General features: G+C 41.9%; 1 protein-coding gene across 2 annotated transcripts; it reads right to left on the bottom strand.

Annotated features, from left to right (window-relative positions):
* Positions 1 to 5830: 5830 nt before the first annotated feature.
* LOC134348457 (gamma-crystallin S-1-like) lies at positions 5831 to 9737 on the bottom strand. Of its 2 annotated transcripts, none has more exons than XM_063051873.1 (3): positions 9729 to 9737; positions 9390 to 9642; positions 5831 to 6090 (listed from the first exon to the last, which is right to left on the bottom strand). In XM_063051873.1, the coding sequence occupies exons 1-3, from the start codon at positions 9735 to 9737 to the stop codon at positions 5831 to 5833; spliced, it is 522 nt and encodes a 173-aa protein (XP_062907943.1). The 2 variants fall into 2 exon arrangements, with proteins under 2 accessions (XP_062907943.1, XP_062907942.1); XM_063051872.1 differs by having other exon boundaries at positions 5831 to 6106; positions 9400 to 9642.
* Between the last annotated feature and the right edge of the window lie 17411 nt (positions 9738 to 27148).

Here is a 27148-nt window from a genome sequence, read left to right as displayed (position 1 = left end):
CCCTCGTCTGTAGCCCTCACCTGCACCTCGGTCTAGTTCTATTGCTGGAGCTAGATAGGAACTGTGTTGTTCTTTGGTGTTTGTCTTGTCTTGTCCTCGCCTCCATTGGGTAAGTCAGGCAATCTTGCCGTTGCTCCGTGGGGGGGGGGGTCATGTCTTGTCTTGTCTTGTCCTCGCCTCCGTGGGGTAAGTCAGGCCGTCTTGCCATTGCTCCGTGGGGGGGTCATGTCTTGTCGTGTCTTGTCCTCACCTCCGTGGAGTAAGTCAGGTCATCTTGCCGTTGCCCCGCGGGGGGGGGGGGGTCATGAGTCCCGGCCCTATGTCCTGTTTCCAGGGAGGGGTCCCGACTCTGTGTTCCGAGGCTCTGTTTTTGCATGTTCCTCCTCTCCCTAGCTCATGTCATGTCCATGCCTGGTTCTGGGGTCCGAGCTCGAGGCAAGACCCAGGTACTGGGTCCTTGCCCAGTCTCTGGCTCGGAGTCCATACCGTAACCTCACAAGATGTGTCTTGCATTTGGGTCCACCCTTGCTCCCAATGAGCACCCCCCCCCCCCCCAGTGTGACAATTTCCCACATGTGAGGTTGGACAAGAAGGTTCAGTTGCTTTGCATTCAAAATGAGATAGTAAATCGTATTAGATATTGGCAAGATAAATTGCTCATCCCAGAAATTAGCCATGTAAATCTCAAAGTTCAAAGTAGATTTATTATCAAAGTATGGATATTGCACTGGGATTTGTCTCCTTACAGGCAGCCACAAAGAAAAGAAACCCAATAGAACCCATTAAAACAGAAGACCATTAAACACCCAATGTGCAAAAAAAAAGGAAAGATAATGTAAAAATTAAAAAAGTAAGCAAATAACATTCACTACTAAAGTTCACAAAAGTGACTTGACAGCCATGAAACCATTCCAGGAGCCCAGTAGTTGTAGGTCACAGTCTTAGTTCAATGCAGAGATGAGTAATCCTCACTGAACATTGAGCTGAACACTGGCCCGTCCCTTTCCTCTGGCCCCAACACCTGAACCTTTTTAATCTGGCCCAATGCTTAAATCAGCCAAATATCGGTTCGTCCCTCACTCTCGGATCTGAGCCCTGTTGCTTCGCTGTGCTCTCAGGACTGGGCCCCGCTACCTTCGCAACTCTGCCTCACTTCAATCTGCTGCTATGAATCGGCTCCTAGTCTGCTCCAGCATTGGCTTGTTCCTCACTCTCAGGCCCAGGCCCTGACACCTTGATTCATCCATACATGCCATTCTGCAGCCGTCCTTCACCTTCAAGAAGGACCACACCACAAAATTGCCAGGTCATACAGGCCATTCAAAGTTCAACTCTGAAAGGGAAGTTACAGGCTATTGATCACAGTGATCATTGTCCTGAAAAGGTATGATCAATACAGTAGTTAGTAGATTTGTTTGTAGATCCTGCTGAAGGTTCTTGGCCCAAAACATCAACTGTGCTGTCTTGCATAGATGCTGCCTGGCCTGCTAAGTTCCTCCAGCACCTTGTGTGTGTTAATCAGTAGTCTAAATTCATTTCAGAATTCGAAGTAATTGATGTAATGTAAAATAGATCAAAGAAATGACTTTAAGTTTTTGGTTTCAATGCAAAAATGATGTGAGCAAATTTAAATGCTCCAAATTTTGAAGAGCTGAGCATAAATGTTTTGAATTTTAGTTGATTATATACAATTGAACTTATCTGTTAGACATCGAATAGTTAATTCAATCTGGCCCCTGGTAGCATTTCATGATTCAGATATACTGATGTGCAAAGCACATAGTTCATGCATGAAGTGCTTGGCAAACATTTTGGCTGTGGCCAGCAACACTTCATTCTACTTTTTCTGAATTCACTGTTATGAAACCAACACGCAGACAGACGCTGAAATATATTGTAGTCTTATTGTGTCAAAGTCAAAGCACCACTTGTCCTTTCATTGTCATCTGCGCTCTTTTGATTTTGTATTAAATACCACGCTATTTAAATAGATTCCCAACTGCGTTGACGTAAGAAGGTGACTTCCTGGGAATTTTCAGAATACTAAGAGAAGCTGATTGGAAGAGCGAGAGAATTGGCTTAATTTTATTGTAGAGTTATGGGGAAGGTCACAGAGACTGACTGCTGAATCCAGGCCTTTCAAAAGTGATGACAGGGCACATTGGGTGATCAAAAATGTGTAGCTCTCTTCCAAATATAGCAAATGTTAATTGTTATTTTTAAATCCATGATTAATTTTTTTATAGGTGGGAAGCTTGATTCAAGTTCAGGTTCAACATTATTGCCATCTGACTGTACATACATATAACCAAATGAAACAATGTTTTTCTTGGTGCACCCATAAAACTTATATCATACACGGTGCATAAAACAAAATACTACCATCAATAAGTTAATAAAATATAATTCAAAATGCATGTTGTGAGCAGCACAAGGAAACTGTAAAGGGTACAGTAAACTGTAAACAGCTCACTGTCTTAGTGAGAAAACCTCGGTAGTGGCAGGGTATTCATTAGTTGCACAGCCTGAGGGAAGGAGCTGTGACCCAGTTAGTAAGTCCTAGTCCTGATGCTCCTGTACCTCCTTCCTGGTGGTAGTTGGTCAAAGAGTAGGCAGTAAGATGAATCCTGGTAGAAACTTGATCAGCCTTGTGTGATGGAAAAGGGTTTAAGGCTGATTGGCCATTTCCTGCTTCTTTAATCCAATGTTGCCAAGAGGCATAGTTTGTGAAGGACTTGTGCATATAATGAACTGTAAGCACAGTGTTTTGGGGATTTTGTTATGCACAAGGGAGAGAGGACTGTGGGCAGTAGCCATATCTGTGCCATGGCTCCTGACACAAAGTGTCATAGAGTAATACAGCACAAATACAGGCCCAGTGAGTCCATGCTGACCACTGTGCCCAACCAGCTAGCCCAACCTTTCTGTATTCAGCACATATCCCTCTAAGCTCCAACCCCTTATGAACATTGAAGTGCTTCACAAGTTATAATATTATAGCTGCCTCAACCATTTCCTCTGGAAGTCATTCCATACACTTGGCACCCTCTGCATCAAAAAGTTGACCCTCAGGTCACTTTTAAAGTTTTTGCCTTTGACCTTAAATCCATACCCCTTACCTGGGGAAATAAGTATTACCTATGCCTCTCACTCCTCATCCTCCTGTGCTTCAAGTAGTAAAGACCTACCCTGGCCAGCTTGTCGCTATAACTCAAGGCCTCTAGTTCTGGAAAAATCCTCATAAATCTTTCTGCACTCTTTTCAGGTTAACCATGCCTTCCTTATAACAGACTGACCTAAACAGTACACACTGCTACTAGTGTAGCCTCACCATTGACTTATACAACTACAATTGATCCACACAGTCAGACACTAGTTATTTACCTACCTTTGTGTGTTATACGACTGCAAATTCCTCTTTCCTAGAGATATGTATGTAAACTCAGAGGAGAAATAGTCATTAAAAATCACTCCCTTTTCCTGCAGCTCAACAAGAGGTGACCCTGCTGATTTCTAAGGGGACATACTCTGTCCCTAGCCACCCTTTTATTCATAATATAGCTGTCGAACCTCTTGGTATTTTCCTTAATCATACCTACCACATGCATCTCATACTCTCTCTTTGCCCTCTGCCCTACTGATTTACCTCTTAAGAGTATTCTTAATCTTTTTATAATCATCAAGGGATTCACTCATCCTTGAAATTCTAAACCCAATATATTTTTTTCTTCTTATTCTTGACCAGAGCCTCAATAATTCTTGTGAGACAAGGTTCCCTGAACTTACCAGGTTTACTCTTCATCCTAATAGGACCATGCTGATCCTGAACTCTTGATGTCACACTTTGAAAAGCCTCCCACTTGCTACTTGTTCCTTTCCCTTCACTAGGCTTACCTAATCACTGCTAGATCCTGCCTAATCCCACCAAAATTAACTCTGCTCCAGTATAACCCTGACCTGTAGATCTGCCCTATCCTTTCCCAACACCACCTTAAAACTAATAGAATTACGGTCACCAGAGCCAAACTGCTGTCTGATTGCCACTCCCGTTACATGCCCTACTTCATTCCCTAAGAAAAGGTAGACTATTGCACCCTATAGAGTCAGCCCTACTGCATGTTGATTCAGGAAACTTTACTGAACATATTTCACAAATTCCATCCCATCTAGGCCCTTGTCACACTGGATAGACCAGTCAATGACTGCTGAAATTATAATCTCCCACTAATACAGATCTAATATTCAAACAACTAAGAGCAATTTCACTACACACCCTGAAGTTCCACCTGACAACTGGGGTATCTGTAATTCAGTCCCACTAGAATGACCCAACCCTTCTTGTTTCTAAGTTCAACCCATATGGCCACACAGGGCAATTCCCCCAAGAATGTCATCTTTCAGTACTGCTGTTATCTCCTCACTTATCGAAAAGGCAGCAGCACCTCCTCCATGTACCTTTGTCATACCTGTAGCACCTGTATCCTGGAGCACTCATGGCATACGTATGTCTTAATTTTGTTCATATGATCCCTTTATGTGTTTTTCATGATATATTGCATTAAAAATGGTAGGAAGCATCATGTGCGCCTAAGCGCAGCTCCGGTGTCATATTCAAGTTTGCTGATGACAGCACTGTCGTTGGCGGAATCAAAGGTGGTGACAATTCAGCATATAGGAGGGAAACTGAAAACCTGGCTGAGTGGTGCCACAACAACAACCTGTTCTCAATGTCGGCAAGACCAGGAGCCGATTATTGGCTGCAGCAGGAGAAAGTCAGAGTCCTCACTGGGGGGATCAGAGGTGGAGAGGATCACCAACTTTAAATTCCACGGTGTTATAATTTTGGAGGACCTGTCCTGCGCCCAGCACGTCAGTTCAATTACGAAGTAAACAGAGCAGCGCCTCAACTTCCTTAGAAGTTTGTGAAGATTCGGCATGACATCTAAAACTTTGACAAACTTCAATAGATGTGTAGTGGAGAGTATATAGGCTGGTTGCATCACAGCCTGGTATAGAAATACCAATGCCCTTGAAAGAAAAATTCTACAAAAAGTAGCGGATACGACCCAGTACATCACAGGTAGAGTCCTCCCCGTTGTTGAGCACATCTACATGAAACACTGTCACAAGAAGGCAACATCCATCATCAGGGACTCCCACCACCAAGGACATGCTCTCTTCTCACTGTTGCCATCAGAAAGAAGAAACAGGAGTCTCAGGACTCACACCACCAGGTTCAGGAATAGTTACTACCCCTCAAACATCAGGCTCTTGAACCAAAGGGGATAACTTCACTCAACTTCACTTGCCCCATCATTGAAAAGTTCCCACAACCTATGGACTCACTTTCAAGGATGCTTCATCTGATGTTCTCAATATACATTGCTTATTTATTTATATAATTATTTCTTTTTTTTGTATTTGCACAGTTTATGGCATTTGCAAACTGGTTCAGTTCCCAAGTTGGCGTGTCTTTCATTGATTCTATTGTGGATTTAATAAGTATGCCCACAAGAAAATGAATCTCAGGGTTGTATATGGTGACAGATATGTACCTGATAATAAAATTACTTTGAACGTTTGAACTTCTGAACATGAAAACCTATCCTTTAGGTGAAGATTCTTGTGTGGGATTCCTTGTTTCTGCGTATTTTGTAGTTTTCGAAGTTGTTCCCAATGTATATTACCCTTACTAATGTATACGTAAGATTGCAGAAATGGAGAGGTATGAGAGACACATCATCACAATTCAATATGCATCAGATAGGATTGACATTTTATTGTGCTTTAGAATTTGTCATCATTTGAAAATCTACATTGCAAAAAGGAACTAGTAGTCCCTCATGCACTTGAAGGACCCAATAGTTGAGTTGTAGCCACCCCAGTCACTGTATTTCCTGTATTCCCCAGGTTTCAGGAAGTACTGTCGGCCTCTATAGTTGGGATGTTCATAGAAGATCCAGTAACCATCCATCACCTGACAGGAGTGGATGTCACGGTAACGGAAACGATCGTAGACAGAGGGACAGTCTTCCATGAATTCCATCATCTGCCCTGCAAAGTCAGGCCTCTCATAAATCCTCATCCTGTAGATGCCCCCTCGGTACTGGAACATAAAATGCACAACATTCAAGATATTGTAGTAAGTACATGTGTGACTCACATTAATTACAATTCCATGGCTCCCCAAAAAATCTGCAATACAGCAACACAAATCTATCAGCAGCGATCAAAAGTTTTTCAACGAAATTAAGAAATGGAGTATTGATCATTCATTGTTTTGTAGCCTCCTACTATCACATTGATGAATGAATAGACAAAGCTCTCAGGCATTTAGATGTATTGCAGTCACAACTTCCCTACCAAACATACGTTATAAATGAAGGTACATCAGGATTGTTATGGGTAATATTGAACATCTTGTGCTCCAATTTGCAATTTGAGAGGGAGAAGCTGAAGTCAGATGTATCAGTACTACAGTGGAGTAAAAAGAATTACAGAGGCATGAGAGCAGAGCTGGCCAAAGTTGATTGGAAAGGATCACCAACAAGGATGACAAAAGATCAGTCATGGCTGGGGCTTCTGGGAGCAACTCAGAAAGCACAGGATAGATACATCCCAAAGAAGAAGTAGTATCCTAAAGGCAGAATAATGTAACCGTGGCTGACAAGGGAAGTCGAAGCCAACATAAAAGCAAAAGAGAGGGCAGATAATAGAACAAAAATTAGTGGGAAGTTAGATGATTTGGAAATTTTAAAAAACCAATAGGCAACTGAAAAAGCCATAAGGGGAGATAAAGAAGAAATATGAAGGTAAGCTACCTAACAATGTCAAAGAAGATACCAAAGGTTTTTTCCAGGTATGTAAAGTGTAAAAGAGATTTGAGATATTGGACCACTGGAAAATTATGCTGGTGAAGTAGTAATGGGACAAGGAAATGGTGGACAAACTGAATAAGTATTTTGCATTAGTCTTCACTGTGGAAGACACTAGCAGTATGCTGGAAGTTTGAGAGTGTTGGGGTGCAGAAGTGAGTGCAGTTGCCATTACTAGGGAAAAGGTGCTTGGGAAACTGGAAGGTCTGAAGGTAGAGAAGTCACCTGGACCAGATGGATGACACCCCAGCATTCTGAAAGTGGTGGGTGAAGAGATTGTGGAGGCATTAGTAATGATCTTCCAAGAATCACTAGATTTTGGAGTGGTTCTGAGGACTTGAAAATTGCAAATGTCACTCCATTCTTCAAAAAGGGGTGGAAGCAGAAGAAAGGAAATTACAGACCAATTGATCTGACCTCAGTTGTTGGGGCGATGTTGAGTCGATGGTTAAGGATGTGGTTTTGAGGTACATAGGGGCACATGGTGAAATAAGCCAAAGTCAGCATGGTTTCCTTAAGGGAAAATGAAAATATTACCTGACAAAGCTGTTAGAATTCTTTGAGGAAATAACAAGCAGGATAGACAAAGGTAGATGTTGTGTACTTGGATTTTCAGAAGGCTTGTGACAAGGTACCACATATGAGACTGCTTAACAAGATATAGGCCCATGATATTACAGGAAAGATACTAGCATGGATAAAGCAGTGGCTGATTGACAGGAGGCAGAGAGTGGGAATAAAGGGAGCCTTTTATGATTCATTGCTGGTGACTAGTGGTGTTCCGCAGGGGTCGGTTGCTTTATTTACATTGTTTTTCAATGATTTGGATGACAGAATCGATGGCTTTGTGGCCAAGTTTGCAGATGATAGGAAGATAGGTGGAGGCACAGGTAGTGTTGAGGAAGCAGGGAGGCTGCAGACAGACTTAAACAGATTAGGAGAATAGGCAAAGAAATGACAGTTGAAATACAGTGTCAGGAAGTGTATGGTCATGCAGTTTGGTAGAAGAGATAAAAGCATAGACCATATTCTAAACAGGGAGAAAATTCAAAAATCCAAGGTGCAAAGGGACTTGGGAGCCCTTGTGTAGGATTTTCTAAAGGTTAATTTGCAGATTGTGTCTGTGGCGAGGAAGGCAAATGCAATGTTAGCATTCATTTCGAGAGGCCTAGTATATAAAAGCAGAAGATGTAATGCACTTTATAAGGTACTGTTGAGGTTTCACTTAGAGTATTGTAAGAAGTTTGGGTCCCTTTATTTAAGAAAGGATGTGCTGACATTGGGGAGGGTTCAGAAGGGGTTCACAAGAATGATTCCAGGAATGAAAGGCTTATTGTATAAGGCATGAGTGATAGTTCTGGGCCTTTACTGGCTGGAATTTAGAAGAATGAGAAGGAATCTCATTGAAGCCATGCAAACTAACTCTAATTAGTCCTTGCCTTTCCAAAATGCCCGTGCCTCCTGTCTCTCAGAATCCCTCTGAGTAATTCTTCCACTATTAACTACTGGTCTGCAGTTTCCTGGCTTATTCCTGACTCCCTTCCGAAACAAAAACACAACATTTACTGTCCTCCAATCTTCTGGTATCTCACCTGTGCATATCAAAGATACAAGAATCTTCTCCCTTGCTTCCCATAAGACCCTACAATACATCTGCCAATGTACAATGGATTTATCCATCTTTAATGTCCTTCTCGATAGTAATTATAATCAATAGTAAGTAAAGAGAAGCATTCATTTAAGACCTCGCCTATTTTCAGATTAATATGTTGACCCTCAAGGGAAATTACTCTCTGCTTAGCTACCCTTCTGCTCTTTAGAGCTTAAAGAATCTTTATATGATTTTGCTGTGTCTTATCTGGCAGGTATATCTCATGGCTCCTTTTACCCTCTTAATTTCATTCTGAAGTGCACCCTCACATTTCATGTGCTGCACAAGGGACATGTTTGGTCCCGGATGCCTATATTTGACATGCTTCATTCTTTTTTCCTGATCAGACCCTCAGCATACCTCATTAACCAAGGTTCCCTAAGTTTGCCAGTCTTGCCTTTCACTCTAGTGGGAACATACTGGCCCTGGATTCATGTTATATCTCTTTTACTATTCTCCCACTTGTTAGATGTCCCGTTACCTGCAAACAGCCCCTCACAATCAATCTCTAAGGGTTAGCCTTCCCACAGTGTTGGATTTTCTGTCTCCTTGATCAACAAATCTATGCACCAGTTGTACCTATTGATAATTAACAACTGTTGTAGGAAATTCCAATAGAGGATAGAAATTATTTCTTGCTTATACTAATGACATTTGTTGGTCCAAACCACACCTCAGTCTTATATCCTATAGTATGGATTCATCAGCAGAACAGGAAATGAGAATGTCAAAAGTAATCATGAACTCAATCCAGGAAGTTTTTTTTAACAATTAATTGCCCGAGACTGAATTACATAAACTAACAGAAGACTGTTGATAGACTAACCTACAAAAAGTTCACCATGATTTCAGACTGAAGGTTAGCATGCTCACCTCTGGGTAGCTGCGACAGGACCTGACACAGTCATTGAATCCCATCCAGCGCTGGTAGTCAGGATACTCTCCCCTGCTCAGGACATACTGGTATCCCATGTAGTTGGGTCTCTCGTACAACACCCACCAGTCACTGTCAACACGGATGGAGTTACAGCGGCTGAAGTAAGGGGAGAGGTCGGCACAGTCGGAGCTGCACTCATAGTGCCGACCCTGGAAGTTCCTGTCCTCGTAGAAGGTGATCTGTGGGGGATTAAATGACACAGGTAAGCAATCAATTTCTTGACCTGATGAACACACTATTGGCAAATCTGAAAATAATATGATACCTTTCCCATGCTGAACTGCACAGCGGAAGAGCAATCCTGATACAACTCTGCTTCATACAGCTCGGTATTTATAAGCTGAAGCAAAATGCTACAGTAGGAAATGCTTTTGTTATTCTAATAATTACAGCAGTATATATCAGCAAAATGGCCAAGTTAAAACAAAACCTATTGGCACTGCAGACAAAATTCCCTGATTCAGGATTTTACATGACCACTGATTCTTTTCATTCTGCCTTGATGCTGTTTTAATTGTTCTGGGTTGATGCTGCTGTTGATGCTGCATTTCTGTGCAGACCAGTCACAGCATTGATACTGCCTTTGTTTTACCTTTGCATTTTACTTTTCTTCTAGGATTGTTATGTTTCTCTCTTTATAGTTACAAAATTATTCCCTGACACAAGGGACACAGATCTAAATGTGTTTCTCAGGAGATAATCTTTGTTGGAGTTGCCTCAATTTAGGTGGTCCATATTTAAGAAAACAGATGCCCCTCTTTAACCATGAGTGGAGGTTTTATCCGTAAGCTTCTTGGTCAAGATTTATCTTTAAGACAACATCATTAAAACTGATTGTATCACTATTATTATTATTATAATACTGATCATTATTATACCAAGTGACACATTCATAATAACTACAGTTGAGGAACACTGTGACCACTTTGATCACTTTGCAGTGAAATGGACAGTGCTTTTTTGTCACCTCTCAGCCTCTTACTTCACACCTCCCTCCTCCACCCACCTTCCCCTTCACCTGAACTCACCTCTCACCTTGTACTCCTCCCCTTCCTTTACCTTCTTATTCTGGTTTCTGCCCACTTCCTTTCCAGACCTGATGAAAGCTGTCAGGTCAAAACATCAACAATTTATTCCCCTCCACAGATGCTGTCTGACTTCCTCCAGCAATTTGTGTGTGTTGCTCTTTGCTCCTTCTTGCTTGATTTGTATTTGTTCCCATAAGATTGTGAATGACTATATTTAATTTATGATTTATTTGTGAATGCTGATTACACAACGCTGTGTGCCTGTGATGCTGATGGAAGTAAGTTTTTCTTTGTATCTGTGCAGACATGTACTTGGGCATATTATAATAAACTTGACATTGCCTATGCTGTTGATTGGAGTTTCCTGTGTCTAAATAGTTTGCTATCTTTGCTGTGTTACCCTTCACAGATTTCTTCACTGTCTCTTTTGGGTGATCCAGATGAGCCAAAAGGTGAAAAATAAGCAGCCATTCCTGTTCCGAATTATTAATGGATCTGTTTTATGTTTCTGGTGTATCGCTACCATTAATTTCTCTCTATGTACATAGGGCACAGGGGTTGTATCTCAAAGGAAAAAGAAAATTAGAAGTGGTGTTGGTCCTTATTTTTAATCTGGTATAGACGTTTAGCCATGTGTTGCCTGGGAAATGTGGTTTTCTGATTGGGAAACATTTCCACTTGTAATTTCAGTGTCCAAATGTTTCAGTCTGGGCGTAATAAGCTACTCAGCTGCCAATCATGCAAAACATTTTGCATCAAAAACTGCGAATGCTGGAAATCCAAAATAAAAACTAAAAAATATTGGAAGATTAGACAGCATCCATGGGGAGAGAAACAGAGGTGATGTTTTGGGTGAAGTCTTATGAGGAAAGGTTGAGCAAACAAGGGCTTTTCTCTATGGAGTGAAGGGGATGAGAGGTGACTTGACAGAGGTGTACAAGATGATAAGAGGTGTAGATAGGACAACCAGCACCTTTTTCCCCTTGTTAACTAATACAAGAGGGCATAATTTTAAGGTGATAAGATGGACGTTTTGGGTGGATGTCTTTTTTAGAGAGTGATGTTTGTATTTAAAATCCTAAAACAATGTTTGTATTGGTTTAGCCAAACACAGTCAAATTGCACTTCAAAATACCTACCTGGGAGAATTTCATGCACAAATAATGTGTCATTATGGTTCTATATGCTCCTTCCCAATGTGTTTAGCTTGGACTCAGGTCTGTCTTCAGGTCTCTTTAAGGCTTTTCTTGTTTGTTCACATTCTGTCCCAGGTCTAGTTGTCATTTTTGTCTACTGGTCTTGTGTCCTAGCTGTCTAGGTACACAAGCCTGGGCAGTGCAATGTGGAGAGCAAACTGTTTCCCATGTAGCAAGCTCCTCGTTTCCACACATCTGATGAACCCAAAGAAGCAGAAGAGACTGATACAGTTTAGTACCAGCAGTGTTGCAGGTATTGTCAGGCATTAAGTCAATGTAGGACCACCTTAGGGATTCCAGTTCCGGAATTTTCCCCCAAGATTTACTCCTGAAGCCTTCCCCATGAGTGGGTATAGCCGCAAGGCAGTGGAGGTTTGAGATTAGCGTTTTCCTTCTCCTAGTTGAGCTGCCAACCACGGCTGACGAGCCCTATCTGCCTGAAGTGACTGGTTTTAAGGCATCAGTAACCCATCCTTGCCCCTTCTCCTGTCACAAGAAAACGTTCCGCCAGGCTTAGTAGCTAAGCCACACGAGGTCCAGAAGCTGGACTTGGTAGTCAGAGGCTATTTGAGGCGCATACCATTGGGAATATTTAATGGATATTGGGAGCTTGGCCCCATTGCCACTCCTGGCTATAACAACCTTAAGGAACCCTATATGACAGACCAAATAAAAGTCAAGGCAGTTGTACTGCTTCTTATCCAGCATGAGTTGGCAAATAATCTTAACTTTGACATCAAAGAATTATCAAATTGAGGTGGCTTATTGTGGATTATAACTAGTTGCTTTACTTTCTTTTTGTATTTTTAAAACTCTTCCATGGAACAACTTCTCCTCACCATCAGATTTCCGAATGGTCCATGAACCCAAGAACACCACCTGACTATTTATTTTTTATTGTAACTCATAGTAATTTATATGACTTCCGCTGTACTGCTGCCACAAAAACAGAAGATCTGTCATTAATAATAAAGCTGATTCAGATTCCGATTCCCATATTCATTTCTGTTCAGCAACGATGGAAGAGCCATGACTTAAATTCAAATCATTACTCTGTAGAACTTAGAGAGGAAGCTGCTAATGACTGCCTTCCAAGTTCTCTCCACTTTTAGGACAGCTAAGATCACTGGATGGGATGCGCCATTAAAAGAGAGCCTAACCTAGACTGTGGTTGCAGCTTATTAAATCCAGTGTTCACAGTGTAGATATAAATGCGACAATGGTAGAGAGAACAAACATTAATGATGGCTGAAAGAATGTTAATCAAACAGGCAGCTTTGTCCCAAATGTTGAGATTTTTAAGTGTTAATAGAGTTGCTCTCTTCTGTCTCAGACCTGCATTCTGACTTGTAAGTGATGGAGAAGCTATTGGATATGATTGTACTATAGAATACCAAGTTTCTTACCCGTTCTTGTAAAGTATGGTGTTGACTGGCTTGCTTGGTTAACTCCCTGGTCTATGATAACTTCCTCTCAGTGTTTATAATAAAATTATTGAATATATTAAGGGGCGATGTTTAGACTCTTGTTCATGATTGCATTGCCACATGCGTGGCATGAATTCTACTTTCCATTTAATAGTTTAACTCATTATAATGACACTTGCTACTTCCTAGTTTCTGGGGTTTGTGCTTCATTGTTTAATAATCAAGAGGCATGAACCCAAATCCTACTTTGGGAACTGGGTAACCCAAATTCACTTAATTAACTGAAGAGCCGGTATCAGTAAAGCTGACTGTCATGTTGAAGTTCTTTCTGTTCACTAATGTACTGAACTTGGCATCATTCTCACCCAATCTGAGTTGCAACTGACTCTGGACTCACATTAATGTGGTTGAATTTTAACTGGCCTGGCAAACTCTTCAAACGGCTTCATGTACATACAGTAACTCCTATTAGCAAACAGTGATATATCCTATAATGTGAATGGTGACATAGGATTGTATTATGTTACATGCTGACACCTTTAGAATTAAATATGCTTTTAGGAATTTATGCACAAGTCTCACTTCCAGCTTCTCAAAGGCATTCAGGGATGGGGAATAAATGCTGGTCTTGTCATCAATTCTCTAGCTTCTGTGAGAGACTCCAGTGTATTTTAAGTTATGAGAGGATCAGGCATAAATTGTTTAATTTCAGTAAGTAAGATTGAGTGAAAACACAATCCAGGTTTTATTGAAACAGAGGCTTTAGTAATTAAGAAGGGAAAATGTATTAGGTTAACATGTATAATGAAAATCTGAGAAACTGAGAGGTTTGTTATGTTCACAGAGGAGTGATTATTTAACAAGCATAACCAATAGTATTTTGAATAGCTAATGTTTCTGAGATACGTCTTGAGTTGGAGCAATCTAAGGCTTTCGAGAACATATTACTGGAGTTTCTCTGAGTGATTCTAAATATTTAATGTTAACTTGTGAGGAATAATTGAACCAATAATCCATTTACCTAGAAGAAAAAACTATTTAAATTAAAGGCTTCTGGATCTTCTCTTGATTACATTTCAAAATTTCTCCTTACAATTTATGATGAGCCATGGTGCTTTGCATAAATTATAACTCATCTAGAAAGGTTCCTTAAGGTCATAGGCAGTGCAGGTAGTGGGGACAAGTTCCCACTAACTACTTTATTCTCCTAATAGCGTGCACCTCAAATAGCCTCTGACAATCAAGTCCAGCTCCTGGCCCTCGCGTGTGGCTTTGCTACTAAGCCTGCTGGAACTGTTTCTACAGACAGGGCAAAAGCATTTACTGGCACCTTAAAACAAGTTGCTTCAGGTAGATGGGGCACATCAGCCATGGTTGGCAGCTCATCTAGGAGAAAGAAAACTCTGATCTCAAACCTCCACTGCTTTGTGGCAATACTCACTCAAGAGAAAGGCTTTCAAAGTAAACCCTGAGTAAAATTCCAGAGCTGGAATCCCTAAGGCAGTCCTATGTTGACTTCAACACTGACTGGCAACTCCTGTGATGCTGCTAGTGTGAAACTGTATCAGTCTCCAGTGTTCCTTTGGATTTATCAGTGGCATGGAGAGGAGGAGCCTACTGTATGGGCAACAGCTCATTCACCATATTGTCTACCCTAGCTTGTGTAGTGGCTTGACCATCACCTAGACAGCTGGGACCCAGCATCCTCGGAACAAAGGAGGGCCTCAAACAGAACAGAAATATACTGCTTTACAATGATGTCTTACGATGGTATTCCAACACTTATTGAAGTAAGACTACTACAACGGATAAACCCATAATTATATAGAGATGGATGCTTTGAAAAATGATAGCAAATTACCAACAAATCAATGCAGATCTATCATAACTGAATATGGGGAATGTCAAATACTTTTACAAGATAACAACATAAAGTAGGAAACTTTTAGGAGCTATGATTTATAATCCTTACCTGTCATGGGAGATGCAGAGCTATCTTCTCAATAATTGAGTTGAATTGATTTAAATTGAATTGAATTGACTTTCTTACATCCTTCACATACATGAGTAAAAATCTTTATGTTACATCTCTGTCTAAATGTGCAATGTGCAAGCATAGTAATTTATAATAAATAGAACAGTCAATGTAACATCAAAACACACTTAAATCAATGTGAGTTAATCAGTCTGATGGCCTGGTGGAAAAAGCTGTCCCAGAGCCTGTTGGTCCTGGCTTTTATGCTGAGGTACTCTTTCCCAGATGGTAGCAGCTGGAATAGATTGTGGTTGGGGTGACTCAGGTCCCCAATAATCCTTTGGGCCTTTTTACACATCTGTCCTTGTAAATGTCCTGAATAATGGGAAGTTCACAACTACAGATGTGCTGGGCTGTCCACACCACTCTCTGCAGAGTCCTGCGATTGAGGGAAGTACAGTTCCCATACCAGGCAGTGCTGCAGCCAGTCAGGATGATCTCAATTGTGCCCCTGTAGAAAGTTCCTAGGATCTGGGGGCCCATACCAAACTTCAACCTTCTGAGGTGAAAGAGGTGCTTTTGAGTCTTTTTCACCACACAGCTGGTGTGTACAGACCATGTGAGGTCCTCGGCAATGTGGATACCAAGTAACTTAAAGCTGTTTATCCTCAACCCCAGATCCATTGATGTCAATAGGGGTTAGCCCGTCTCTATTCCTCCTGTAATACACAACTAGCTGTTTTGTTTTTGCAACATTGAGAAAGAGGTTGTTTACTTGACAGCACTGTGTCAGAGAGATGACTTCTTCCCTATAGGCCACCTCATTAATGTTTGAGATTAGGCCAATCAATGTAGTGTCATTGGCAAATTTAATTAGCAGATTGGAGCTGTGGGTGGCAAAACAACCATGGGTATACAGGGAGTAAAGGAGGGGACTTAGTACACAGCCCTGAGGGGTTCCTGTGCTGAGAGTCACAGGGGTAGAGGTGAGAGTGCCCACTCTTACCACCTGCTGGCAATCTGACAGGAAGTCCAGGATCCAGCTGCACAAGGCAGGGTCAAGGTCGAGGTCTCTGAGCTTCTTGTCAAGCCTGGGGGGAATTATGGTGTTGAATGTATCCTTCTTCTCCAGATGTGCAAGGACGGTGTGTAGAGCAGTGGCTATCACATTGTCTGTCGATTGGTTGTGTCGGTAGGTGAATTGTAGGAGATCCAGTGAGGGTGGTAACATGCTGCAGATGTAATCCTTGACCAGCCTTTCAAAGCATTTGCTTATTATTGAGGTGAGTGTGACAGGATGCCATTCGTTCAGGCATATTACCTTGGTCTTTTTGGTACAGGGACAATATGGATAATTTGAAGCGTGATGGCACTCTACACTGGGAGAGGGAGGGATTAAAAATGTCAGTAAACACACCTGCCAGTTGTGCTGCGCACATCCTGAGTACTCGGCCTGGTATACCGTCTGGTCCCGCAGCCTTGTGACTGTCCACTCGTTGGAAACATCTGCATACCTTAGCCTCAGATGATCAGATTGCAAGTTGTAGCAGTGGCTTTCCTCGAAGGCTCAGAGTTAGCGACATTGAACTGAGCATAAAAGTGATTGAGATCATCTGGGAGAGAGGCCGCAATGTTGTTGGCACCACTACATTTGGCTTTGAAGTCTGTGATGGTATGCAGCCCTCGCCACAAGCCAGCAGAACATGACATCCTTTAGAGCACTATTCTCAAATATGGTACTGTGATGGATCAGCAATGAAAATTCAGAAGTATGGATCAATTCAATTAAATCCCTGCTATTGATTATACGTCAGAGGAAGATTTTTATTGGAAACTGAATTTGAACCACGAGTTGCAAATACATCCTTTTGGCAATCATACAGCTCAATATACAGAGGCTAAAGCCCTAGAATGATATTTAAAACAAGTAAATACAACAGAACCAGTTGGCATATGTACTGACTCTAGTTATGTTAGGAATGTGGCTATAAGAGATCTTCTCTTCTGGTCAGCTACCAGATGGAGAACTGCTTCTTAATTTGTCCATTTGGAAGAATATTTATGAATTATTATTGACTAGATTATTAGTACAGGTGTTACATATCCTGGGACACCGCAGGCCCATTACAACCTATGGGAAAAAACTAGCAAACAAACAAGTTAAACAAGCTGTTGAGTTGGGTCTTATTAAGATAAGAAAGGCCAGGGCTTTGGTAGTAATCAAGTAATATATTATATAAATAAATAAATAAAAACAGGTGATGTTTTAAGAATTCTACTGAACCCAATTCCGAAGAATTTTCAACATGGTATTCCACCCTAAAAAAAGATAAGCAAATACATCCTGCCCAGAAACAGGAAGCACTGATTTGAGAAGTCCACCAAGGATTCGGACAGAATTATTCTAGAAGACAGGGACTCATGAAAAATTAGCCATGTTATGTCGATGGCCTTACATGTTGAGTGATTGTAAGCAATTTGTTGCAAATTGTAAAGATGTCTGGTGTAAAATAAAGGGGTGGTCACAAAATTACCTCCTACCAACTGCACCATTGCAAATGTGGCAAATTGATTACATAGGCCTATTTCTGGCATCCTCACCTTATTGGAAACATAATAAGTATATTCTTGTGGGTAATTGATCTTTGTTCGGGATACATGTGGTTAGTTTCCACGACTTCTTGTAGCGAGACTGCAACCATCACAGCACTCCAACACTCAATATTCCCATATGCTGGCACCCTGTCTGCCTACATGCTGACTGAGTGTCTTCTTTCAGTGATAAAAGACTTTCAGGCCATGTGTGAACAAGCAGGTATACTGTGCAAGCAGAGTACAACACTCTGTTCCAGCCACAGTTGAGTGGCCTTGTGAGGGAAAGGAACTGGGAGGTTATGGAGGTCTGTTAAAACTGATCCACTCTACAGGCAAAGTAGGTTACATTTGTCCCTGAAGTGCAGTTGTCTGTGAACAAAATGCCAATAGCAAAAAAAGGAATACACAAGAATGTTGTACCCTATTTTATAATGTACAATGTCCATCTAAATACTCTCCTGATAGCTAACTCAGGTAGTCATAGGCAGGGAAAGAACCAAGACAAGCCCCGTGAACATGGAGTGGGTTTTGCCATTGGGAACTCCTTGTTGCAAATGGTGGAGCCACCAGAAAATGGATCAGAATGACTTATGACTCTCCACCTACACACCAGTCATGGCCCAGTCCCTCTCGTCAGTGTGTATGCCCCTACTTGACTCCACCTCTGAGGTAAAAGACATGTTCTACAACAAATTAGAAGCTGTCGTCAGGAATATTCCCAGTGATGAGCACCTTGTTCTCCTTGGTGACTTCAAGGCCAGAGTGGGAGTTGATAACGATTCCTGGCCATCTTGTCTTGGCCACTTTGGAAATGGCAAAATAAATGACAATGGACAATGTCTCCTAGAGTTCTGCTCCTATCACGGCCTCTGTGTAACTAACTCCTACTTTCAGATGAAGTCACAGTACAAGATCCCATGATCACATCCACGGTCTAAACACTGGCACCAACTAGATATGATCATCACCAGGTGCTCTTTCATCAACTCTGTACTAATTACCCACTCATACCACAGTGCAGACTGCGACACAGATCATGCTTTAGTATGCTGCAAGATCAAACTACGTCTGAAGAAAATCTACCACTCCAAACATGCTGGAAAACCTTGCATCAACACAACAGAGATGAAACAGTCAGAAAAGGTTGGCCAGTTTGCCAAGTCAGTACAGGGTTCTATGACTACCTCCTCACAAGGAGATACTGCAACAGAACAATGGTCATACCTTTGTGACACCATCCACGAATCAACACTCTCTATCTTTGGAAGAAAGACCACAAAGAGCAGTGACTAGTTTGAGGCAAAGTCCAACATCATGACTCCTGTCATCGAAGCCAAGCGTGCAGCTCTCATGGAGTACAAGTCATTCAGTGATGACATGAGGGCTACTGTTCAGTACGATGGCAGCCTATCAGAACCCTTCGCCATTTGTAGTGAAGTCAAACAAGGATGTGTGTTGGCCCCAACATTATTCGGCATCTTCTTCTCTCTGCTATTGAAACACGCGTTTGGGAAGTCGACAGAAGGCACCTACGTGCACACCAGGTCTGATGGGCAGCTGTTCAACCCTGTGTGCCTGAGAGCAAGAAAAAAGGTGCAAAAGATTTTAATACATGACATGCTCTTTGCCGATGACGCTGCCATAACCTCACACACCAAACAGCAACTACAAACTCTCATGGACCACTTCTCTAAGGCATGCAAGGACTTTGGGCTTACCATCAGCCTAAAGAAAACAAATTTCCTTGCCCAGAATGTAGTGGAGACACCAATCATTGCCATCGACAATTACGGTCTAGAAGTGGTCCACAAGTTCACAAACTTGGGGTTGACCATTAGCGACACTCTCTCCCTCGATGCTGTAATCGATTGGCGTATTGGCAAAACAGCATCAATCCTTGCTCGACTCTCCTCGCGGGTCTGGGAGAATCCGAAACTCGTTACAAAGACCAAGACTGCTGTGTACAATGCATGCGTTATCAGCACCCTCCTGTATGGTAGCGAGACTTGGACAATCTACTCCAAGCAGGAGAGGAAACCCAATAGTTCTCACCTGCGTAGTCTTTGCCACATCCTTGGCATCACCTGGAGAGACAAAGTCCCAAACTCTGAGGTCTTCTCCCACACTGGACTTCCCACAATGTTCACACCTTTAAGACAATGCAGACTGCATTGACTGGGCCGCGTCCGTCATATGAAGGATGGTAGACTGCCAAAGGACATCCTCTACAGAGAACTAGCAACAGGCAAGAGGAACGCTGGTAGACCCCAGCTTCGCTTCAAGGACCTCTACAAGCGCAGCATGAAAGCCTTAAAAGTCAGAGTGCTGGGAGGATACAGCAGATGACCACAACAAATGGCAAGGTACTCTTCAGCAACACCCAGAGCAAGGCGAAAGAGTGATCCTGAGTCAGTTTGAGGAGTGAAGAGCTAAATTGAGAGCACAGCAGACAACAATTTCATGATGCCCTACACATGCAGCAACTGTGGCAGAGCCTACTGTTCCAAAATCGGCCTCAACCGCCACAGTTGACGCTGCTCGACGAACCAGTGACTACCATAGGCACAGTACCCATGGTCAACAACAACTAACGGATGCTACACACACACACATCCTAACACAGGCCAACCATTACCTATGTCCGATACAAGTCTCCTCAAGGAATTGAGAGAGTTTATGGGAATTCAAGAGAAATCAAAAGAAACTGACGAGACAGTTTGGAGACCACAAAAAGGGGCTGGGTCCAAGAAAAAAATCCATCAAAATAATTCTGATCCTCGTTTCTGTCCTAATTGGTAACTTCCTTGTCTCATTACCCAGGTTATCAATGATAGGACCGTGGTAATTGAGACTGGGAGAGGAAGCAAGAATGTTAAGTAAAACTGTCTCCATAGAGAACATCAAACCAAACCAGCAGGGTTTATCCCCCCAGAATGAGTGGAACCCTTATATTAGACCAGTACATGAGTCTATCACAGAACCCTACACTCTGATAGAATGGGGGGGGGGGGCGCTGTTGAGATGTATTCGAAGGATAAAACATATGTTTAGATCCGAGAAAGAAAGAAAAACCTGTTCACTTCAGGGAGATCTCAGAGATACTTTGCCTGGAGATAATAGATTCAGAATGTGATGCTGTTTTCAGAATGAAAAGGACTCAAACTCCAGGAAGAGGTTGTCTTTGCTGTATTTTACTTTTAATACTTAAGCTATAGTAATATTGTTCAGTGCTGCCTTACTTACCATTTGCTTTTCACAAAGTCTCATTTACTATGGAAATTGTCTCATCTGTCTCAGACACCACTAAAACTTAATGTCTCAGAGACTATTAGATTAAGGGGATATGTGAGCAAAGATGATCCCAATTTAAGTATCACTAAATGGCCCTTACCTCTTGGCCATATGAGAACTAACATTGGAAAACTTAAATACTTGCCTCTGGCAAAGTGCTTGCTCCTACCCACTTAAACATTCACTCTGACCACATTGTAGATGAAAGGAACATACAGTAGATACCAGGGGAGGCAAAGAATCACTTGCAGGAATGATTAATAACACCTTAACAAAACTGGAAGGATTCAGCCCTGATATTGAAGGTGTAAACTAACAGAGGAATCCTTTGACATGGTTCCCTCTACATTTGAAGTATAGACACTGTTACATCATGGAATGATCCTGCTCCTGGGTATATGATGCTGAACATTGTGAAAAACCCAATTTGTTTTTAACTGAAGTCTTCTCCATTAGACAGATATCTTATTGAACTTTCCCTCTATGGACAACAAGTATATGAACATACTTATGTGACAAGAATACACATAGATTAAGATGTTAGCTGTCCTGTGTGATCAGCAGTTGGTCTGCCACCTGTCTTCAGGAGAGAGAGAGATAAGGAAAACAATGGAGCAGCATTTGGAGATGCGTAATGAAGGGACGGGAGAGAGAGTAACAGAAGGAGGGAGCTGTCAAGAGCGGCTCCCCCTTTGAACCCTGAACTGTTTGAAGTGATGGACAGGCGATACCCCAGCAGGGGGATAAAAAGGGACAGGTTTGCTAAGGCAGGACACACATGACACCCGAGGTAACGAGACCCTGGAAGCAGTGCACCTCTCACAAGTCGGTGGGAAGTACCGAGCCATAAACGCACAGGGTGGAAAGGCACGATCGGCGGGAACCTGGTGTGTGTCCACCCTTGCCTGGGTGCTAGGATCAGCGCAGAGAAACGGTCGTATCTGGAAACGGACCGGTCATGGTCGGTGACCTCAGATGACATCACAAAGGACTCGCCCGAAAGCTGACTGCGAAGGTCTGTGTGTGGAAGCTGTTTTGAATATTCATTCGTTTTGCTCTCTCTCTCCTTCCCCCACGCTGTCCATCTCCCATGGCAGCGATTACTGCGAACTGAACTGAACTTTGCGTCACTTTGAAACTGGTCATTTACTCCTAGACAACGATAGAGCTTGATTGATCCTGTTATCCGAATTCTGTGTACATGTATGTTTATCATTGCTGAACTGTTGCATTCATTATCCTTTTGATTAGAGTACTGTGTTGCTTGTTTCTTTAATAAAACTTTCTTAGTTCTAGTAATCCAGACTCCAACTGAGTGATCCATTTCTGCTGGTTTGGCAACCCAGTTACGGGGTACGTAACACTTATTACAAAGATTTTAGATGTTCCCTTTTCTGCAGTCATGGCCACTATTCCACACCATTGTTAAATGTCAAGGTAACAACAATTTTCTGCATGACTGGATTACGTTCTAAATAAATGAACAAAGCCCTTGATCTTGTCTTTTTTTTGTATGAGAAGAAAATGGAAAGATACACTGAAGCAGATAAAACAAAGAAGTTATCCTCCCTGGTCAAATGACACTGATAAGTCCAACTGACACTAATAAGTCCAATAAATGTTTTAGAGATTTTAGTTCCATAAATGATTGTACCTACCCAGATTTCCTATTTGTCCTTAATTAAACAGTCATGTAGTGGTGAGAACAATACCTTACAATGAAAATTACTTCAGAATTCTCAGTGTCCTTACAATTTCAATTATATTTCACATAGACTTCAACTACAAGTTGGGAAACAGGAAAACAAGCTAATGAGAAATTTTACTATTGGAGACCAATTAATAACGATAAATTTGGGGTTACGTAGGTAACATCACTTCCCAAATAGACAATGTTACATACACAGATAAGCCTTTAATTATTGCTGTGTACTCTAATTAACTGTGAATCAAATTAACTAAATTCATAAAATCATAGAGAGTTAGAGCAAAACAGCACAGAAACAAGCCCTTCAGTTCAACTTACCTATGCCAACCAGGTTACCTATCTGAGCTTGTCCCGTTTATGTTTGGTCCATATCCTTCTGAGCATTTCCTATCTATGTACCTGTCCAAATGTCTTTTAAATGTTGTAATTTTACGCACCCCTACCAATTACTCTGACATTGCATATAGAGGCCATCCATTGTGTGAAAATATTCAGAAAGCTCAAAGTTTAAATTTACTATCGAAGTACATATACGTTACTATGTATTATCCTGAGATTCTTCGTGCAGGCATTCACAATAGAAGAAAGAAATGCAATAGAATCAATGAACGAGCAAAGACAGACAAGCAATGTGCAAAACATGGAAATTGTACAAATACAAAAAGAAACACAAGCAATATTAATAAGAAATAGATAAATAATAAATAACATTAAGAACATGAGTTGTAGAGTCTATGAAAGTGAGTCTATAGGTTGCAGAATAAGCTTAGTGTTGCAGTGAATGAAGTTATCCACTCTGGTTCAGGAGTCTGATGACTGAGGGGTAATAACTGTTCCCGAACCTGGTGGAGTGGGACCTCAACCTTCTGTACCTCCTTCCTAAAGGCAGCAGCAAGAGGAGAGCATGGCCTGGATGCTAGGGGTCCTTGAAGATGGATGCTGCTTTCCTGTAACAGCACTGAGTAGATGTTCTACTTGGAGAGCTTTTCCTGTGATGGGCTGGGCTGTATCTATTATGTTCCATTCATGGACATTGGTGTTTCCATGCCAGGACGTGATGCACCCACTCAGGATACTCTCCACATAACATGTACAAACTTTTAAGAAAGTAGAGGTGCCATGCCTTCTTTGTAATGGCACTTGTGTGCCAGTCCCAGGACAGATCGTCTGAAAGGAAAATAATGAGTAATTTGAAATTACTGCCCCTTTCCACCCCAGATACCCTGAAGAAGACTGGCTCATGGACCTCTGCTTTCTTCCTCCCATAATCAATAATCAACTCTGATTTTGCTGGCGTTGAGTGAGGTGTTGTTGTGACATCATTCAGCCAGATTTTCAACCTGCCTCTAAATATGCTGATTTGTCACCACCTTTGATTCAGCCAATGACCTGTCTTCCACCTCGCTTTAAACCGATGCTCTCTATTTTTGGATTCCCCTATCCCAACAAAAGGAATATTCACCTTATCTATGTCTCCATGAATTTGTAAATCTCTATAAGGTTACACCACAGCCAGAGAAAAAAAAGCCTTAGCCAATCAGCCTTCATTGTCACTTAAGCCATACACTCCTCATAACTCATTTTGCATTGTTTCTAGTTTAATGACATCATTGGTATAGCAGGCCTTTAGAAATATATGCAATACTCCAAGAGTGGCCTTTCCAGCATTTTGTTCAGGTGTAATATAACACACTCAATATCCTGACCAATGAAGGAAAGCTTGCCAAATGCCTTCTTCAACAGCCTATCTACCCGTGTCAGCACTTACCTGCACCCCAGATCCTAAAACATTCTCCAGGTCCTGTCCATTTATTATGTCTGTTTCTGAATTTCAGCTTGGAATTCAACACTATAGTCCCACAGATGATGCCAGCAAAAAACACTACCTCAGGCAACATTCTATGTCTTATTTTTCTGTTAAATGTGGTTCTGGTACCGTGGAAGCCTGTAGTCTACAGTTTGATAGTGTGTTCTTGAGCCAATTGATTGACTTGGCACTATGCTGTCTCTGAGAAGGTTCTGGGAGGCAAGCAGCCTTGAGGCTAAGAAGCTTAGAGGTGAGGCATGACCTCTACTTTCTTAAAAGTTTGTTTGACTCTATCTTGCTGATCTCACTGATTAAAGCATCAAAGAAGATTGAAAATATTGAGGTGAGTGCGGAAGGCGAGTGAGGATTCAGCATCTACCAGCCTCTCGCTTACTGCTTCCGAGGGAAGAGGTCCCTGTGTTCCAATGATTTCTCTCTCCCTCAGTGTTGTTGAGGATGGTCTGAAGTTCTGGGTTTGCAGTTTGCAGATTGGACTGTAGCTCCTGGTCGCTCCTTTCTTCTGTTGCTATTGTGGCGAATTTGAATATGGACATGGATTTGAACTGTATATGGACACTTGCGATTTTGTGTATTATATTCTGTTTTCACTCATTCTTTCTTGTTGCCGTTTACATGGTTTTGTTTTCAAGTGGCTGTGTTAATGTTCTTGTTGCCAGTTGTGTGATTTGTTTTTTGTGTAGGGGCGTTGATGTTTTTCTTTGAATGGGTTCCATGGTTTTCTTTGTCTCGTGGCTTGGCTGTCTGTGGAGAACGAATCTCAGGGTTGTGTATGCGAGCATACTTAGATAGTGAATGTACTTTGAATCATTTGAATCCTTTGACTTTGGTGAACAAACTCCCACTCTTTGGTCTAAGTACACCACTGTGCGACTGGCTGTTGGAGTTTCTAACCAACAGACCTCAGATGATCAGGATGCACAACCGTTCATCCCTCCCCATCATCCTCAACATGGGTATGGGCTGAGCCAATTGCTGTTCACTCTGCTCACACAGGACTGCACGACCAAACACCTGAGAAATCACATTGTCAGGTTTGCTGATGACACGACAGTGGTGGGGCTCATCACCAACAATGATGACACTCCCTATAGAGAGGAGGTGGAAGAGTTTGGAGCCTGGTGCCAGACAAATAACCTCTTCCCCAATGTCAACAAGACAAAGGAGATGGTTACCAACTTCAGTGGAGCTCATACGATTCACACCCTTCTTCACACTGGTGGCACAGCACTGAAAACTGAGCAGTTTCAAACTTCTGGGAGTGCACATCTCACACAAACTCTCATGGTCTCAGATACTTTCTACACAATCAAGAAAACTCACCAATGCCTCTACTTTCTGAGGAGGTTGAAGAGAGCAGGAGAATGTACATCTATACTCATGTCCTTCTACAGATGTGCAGTAGAGGGCGTCTTAACATGCTGCATCACTGCACAGTATGGAAACTGCACTGTGGCTGACAGGAAGGCTCTACACTGGGTAGTCAAAAGTGCCCAACACATCACCAGCACCATCCTACCACCATCAAGGACATATATACAGAAAGCTGCTGGAAAAAGGCAAGCAGCATCATGGAAGATCCCACCAATCTGCTCATGGACTGTTTGTCCCATTGCCATCAGGGATACAGTAATGTAGCATCCACACCAGGACCGCCACACTCAAGGAGTTCCTTTCCACAAACGGTAAACTGGTCAACACCTCCACCCACTCTGCACCCCTTTCTCACCACACTTTATCATTTCCTGTCGGAGTCATCTTATGTACAGACTGTGCCTAGCTTCACTTTATGGACATTCCATCAATTTATGTATATATAAGTTATCTTATGCATTTCTATTTATTACATTGTTTATTATTATGTTCTTTATTTTATTGTTTTTCTTCTGAGGAACTGCATCCGCAGTAACAATTATTTTGTTCTCCTTTACACTTGCGTACTGGAAATGACATTAAACAATCTTGAATCTTGAACCTTGAAGTACTGCCCTGGTTTGTTTTACAAAATGCAACACTTCACGGTCATCTGGATTTAACTTCATATGCCCTAGTTGACCAATATTCGATAATAATTGTAGATAACTTTCTTCACTGTCCACTATACTATGAATTTTAGTGTCATTTGGAGAAGGAAATCTGCCATTTCTAAGTGGTCGGTTTTATACATGACATAATACTTACAATATGGTGGCCAGTTCTTAAAAGCCCCTTGAAATTATATAGTTAGTCATTGCTAAAAGGCATTTATGGTCTTCCAAAGAAAAATTTGGCCCGTCATTAGTACATTGGAGAAATGGGTAGAAGAAAATAACTTTTGGATTATGTAACAAACCATCACTAATGGCTGAGAGTTCACTGAAGCAGAGTATCCCCTACTCTGTTTTGTTATTTCGACTTGATCTTACTGCTTAGATCAGGTGTCCCCAACCTTTTTTGCACCGCGGACCGGTTTAGTATTGTCAATATTCTTGAGGAATGGCCGATGGGGGCAGAAGGGGAGTGTTCAAGTAGGGTTGCCAACTTTCTCACTCCCAAATAAGGGACAAAAGTAGCAGTCAAATACGGGACACTTGTGTTTACCCTGAGGAAGACTACCACGACCATGAAGCTTTGCACAGGCACCTGTGTGAGAATGCGTGA

The sequence above is a fragment of the Mobula hypostoma genome, chromosome 6 (assembly GCF_963921235.1).
Source record: "Mobula hypostoma chromosome 6, sMobHyp1.1, whole genome shotgun sequence".
NCBI classification, from domain to species: domain Eukaryota; kingdom Metazoa; phylum Chordata; class Chondrichthyes; order Myliobatiformes; family Myliobatidae; genus Mobula; species Mobula hypostoma.
The sequence above is the reverse complement of the archived record's forward strand: the minus strand, read 5'-3'. Positions and strand labels throughout refer to the sequence as shown.

Excerpts from the sequence above, each read along its gene's own strand:
- LOC134348457 (XM_063051872.1), bottom strand. Across the intron at positions 6,107-9,399 it reads CCTGTCGCAGCTACCCAGAG|TACCGAGGGGGCATCTACAG; the intron begins GTGAGCATGCTA and ends TTTATGTTCCAG.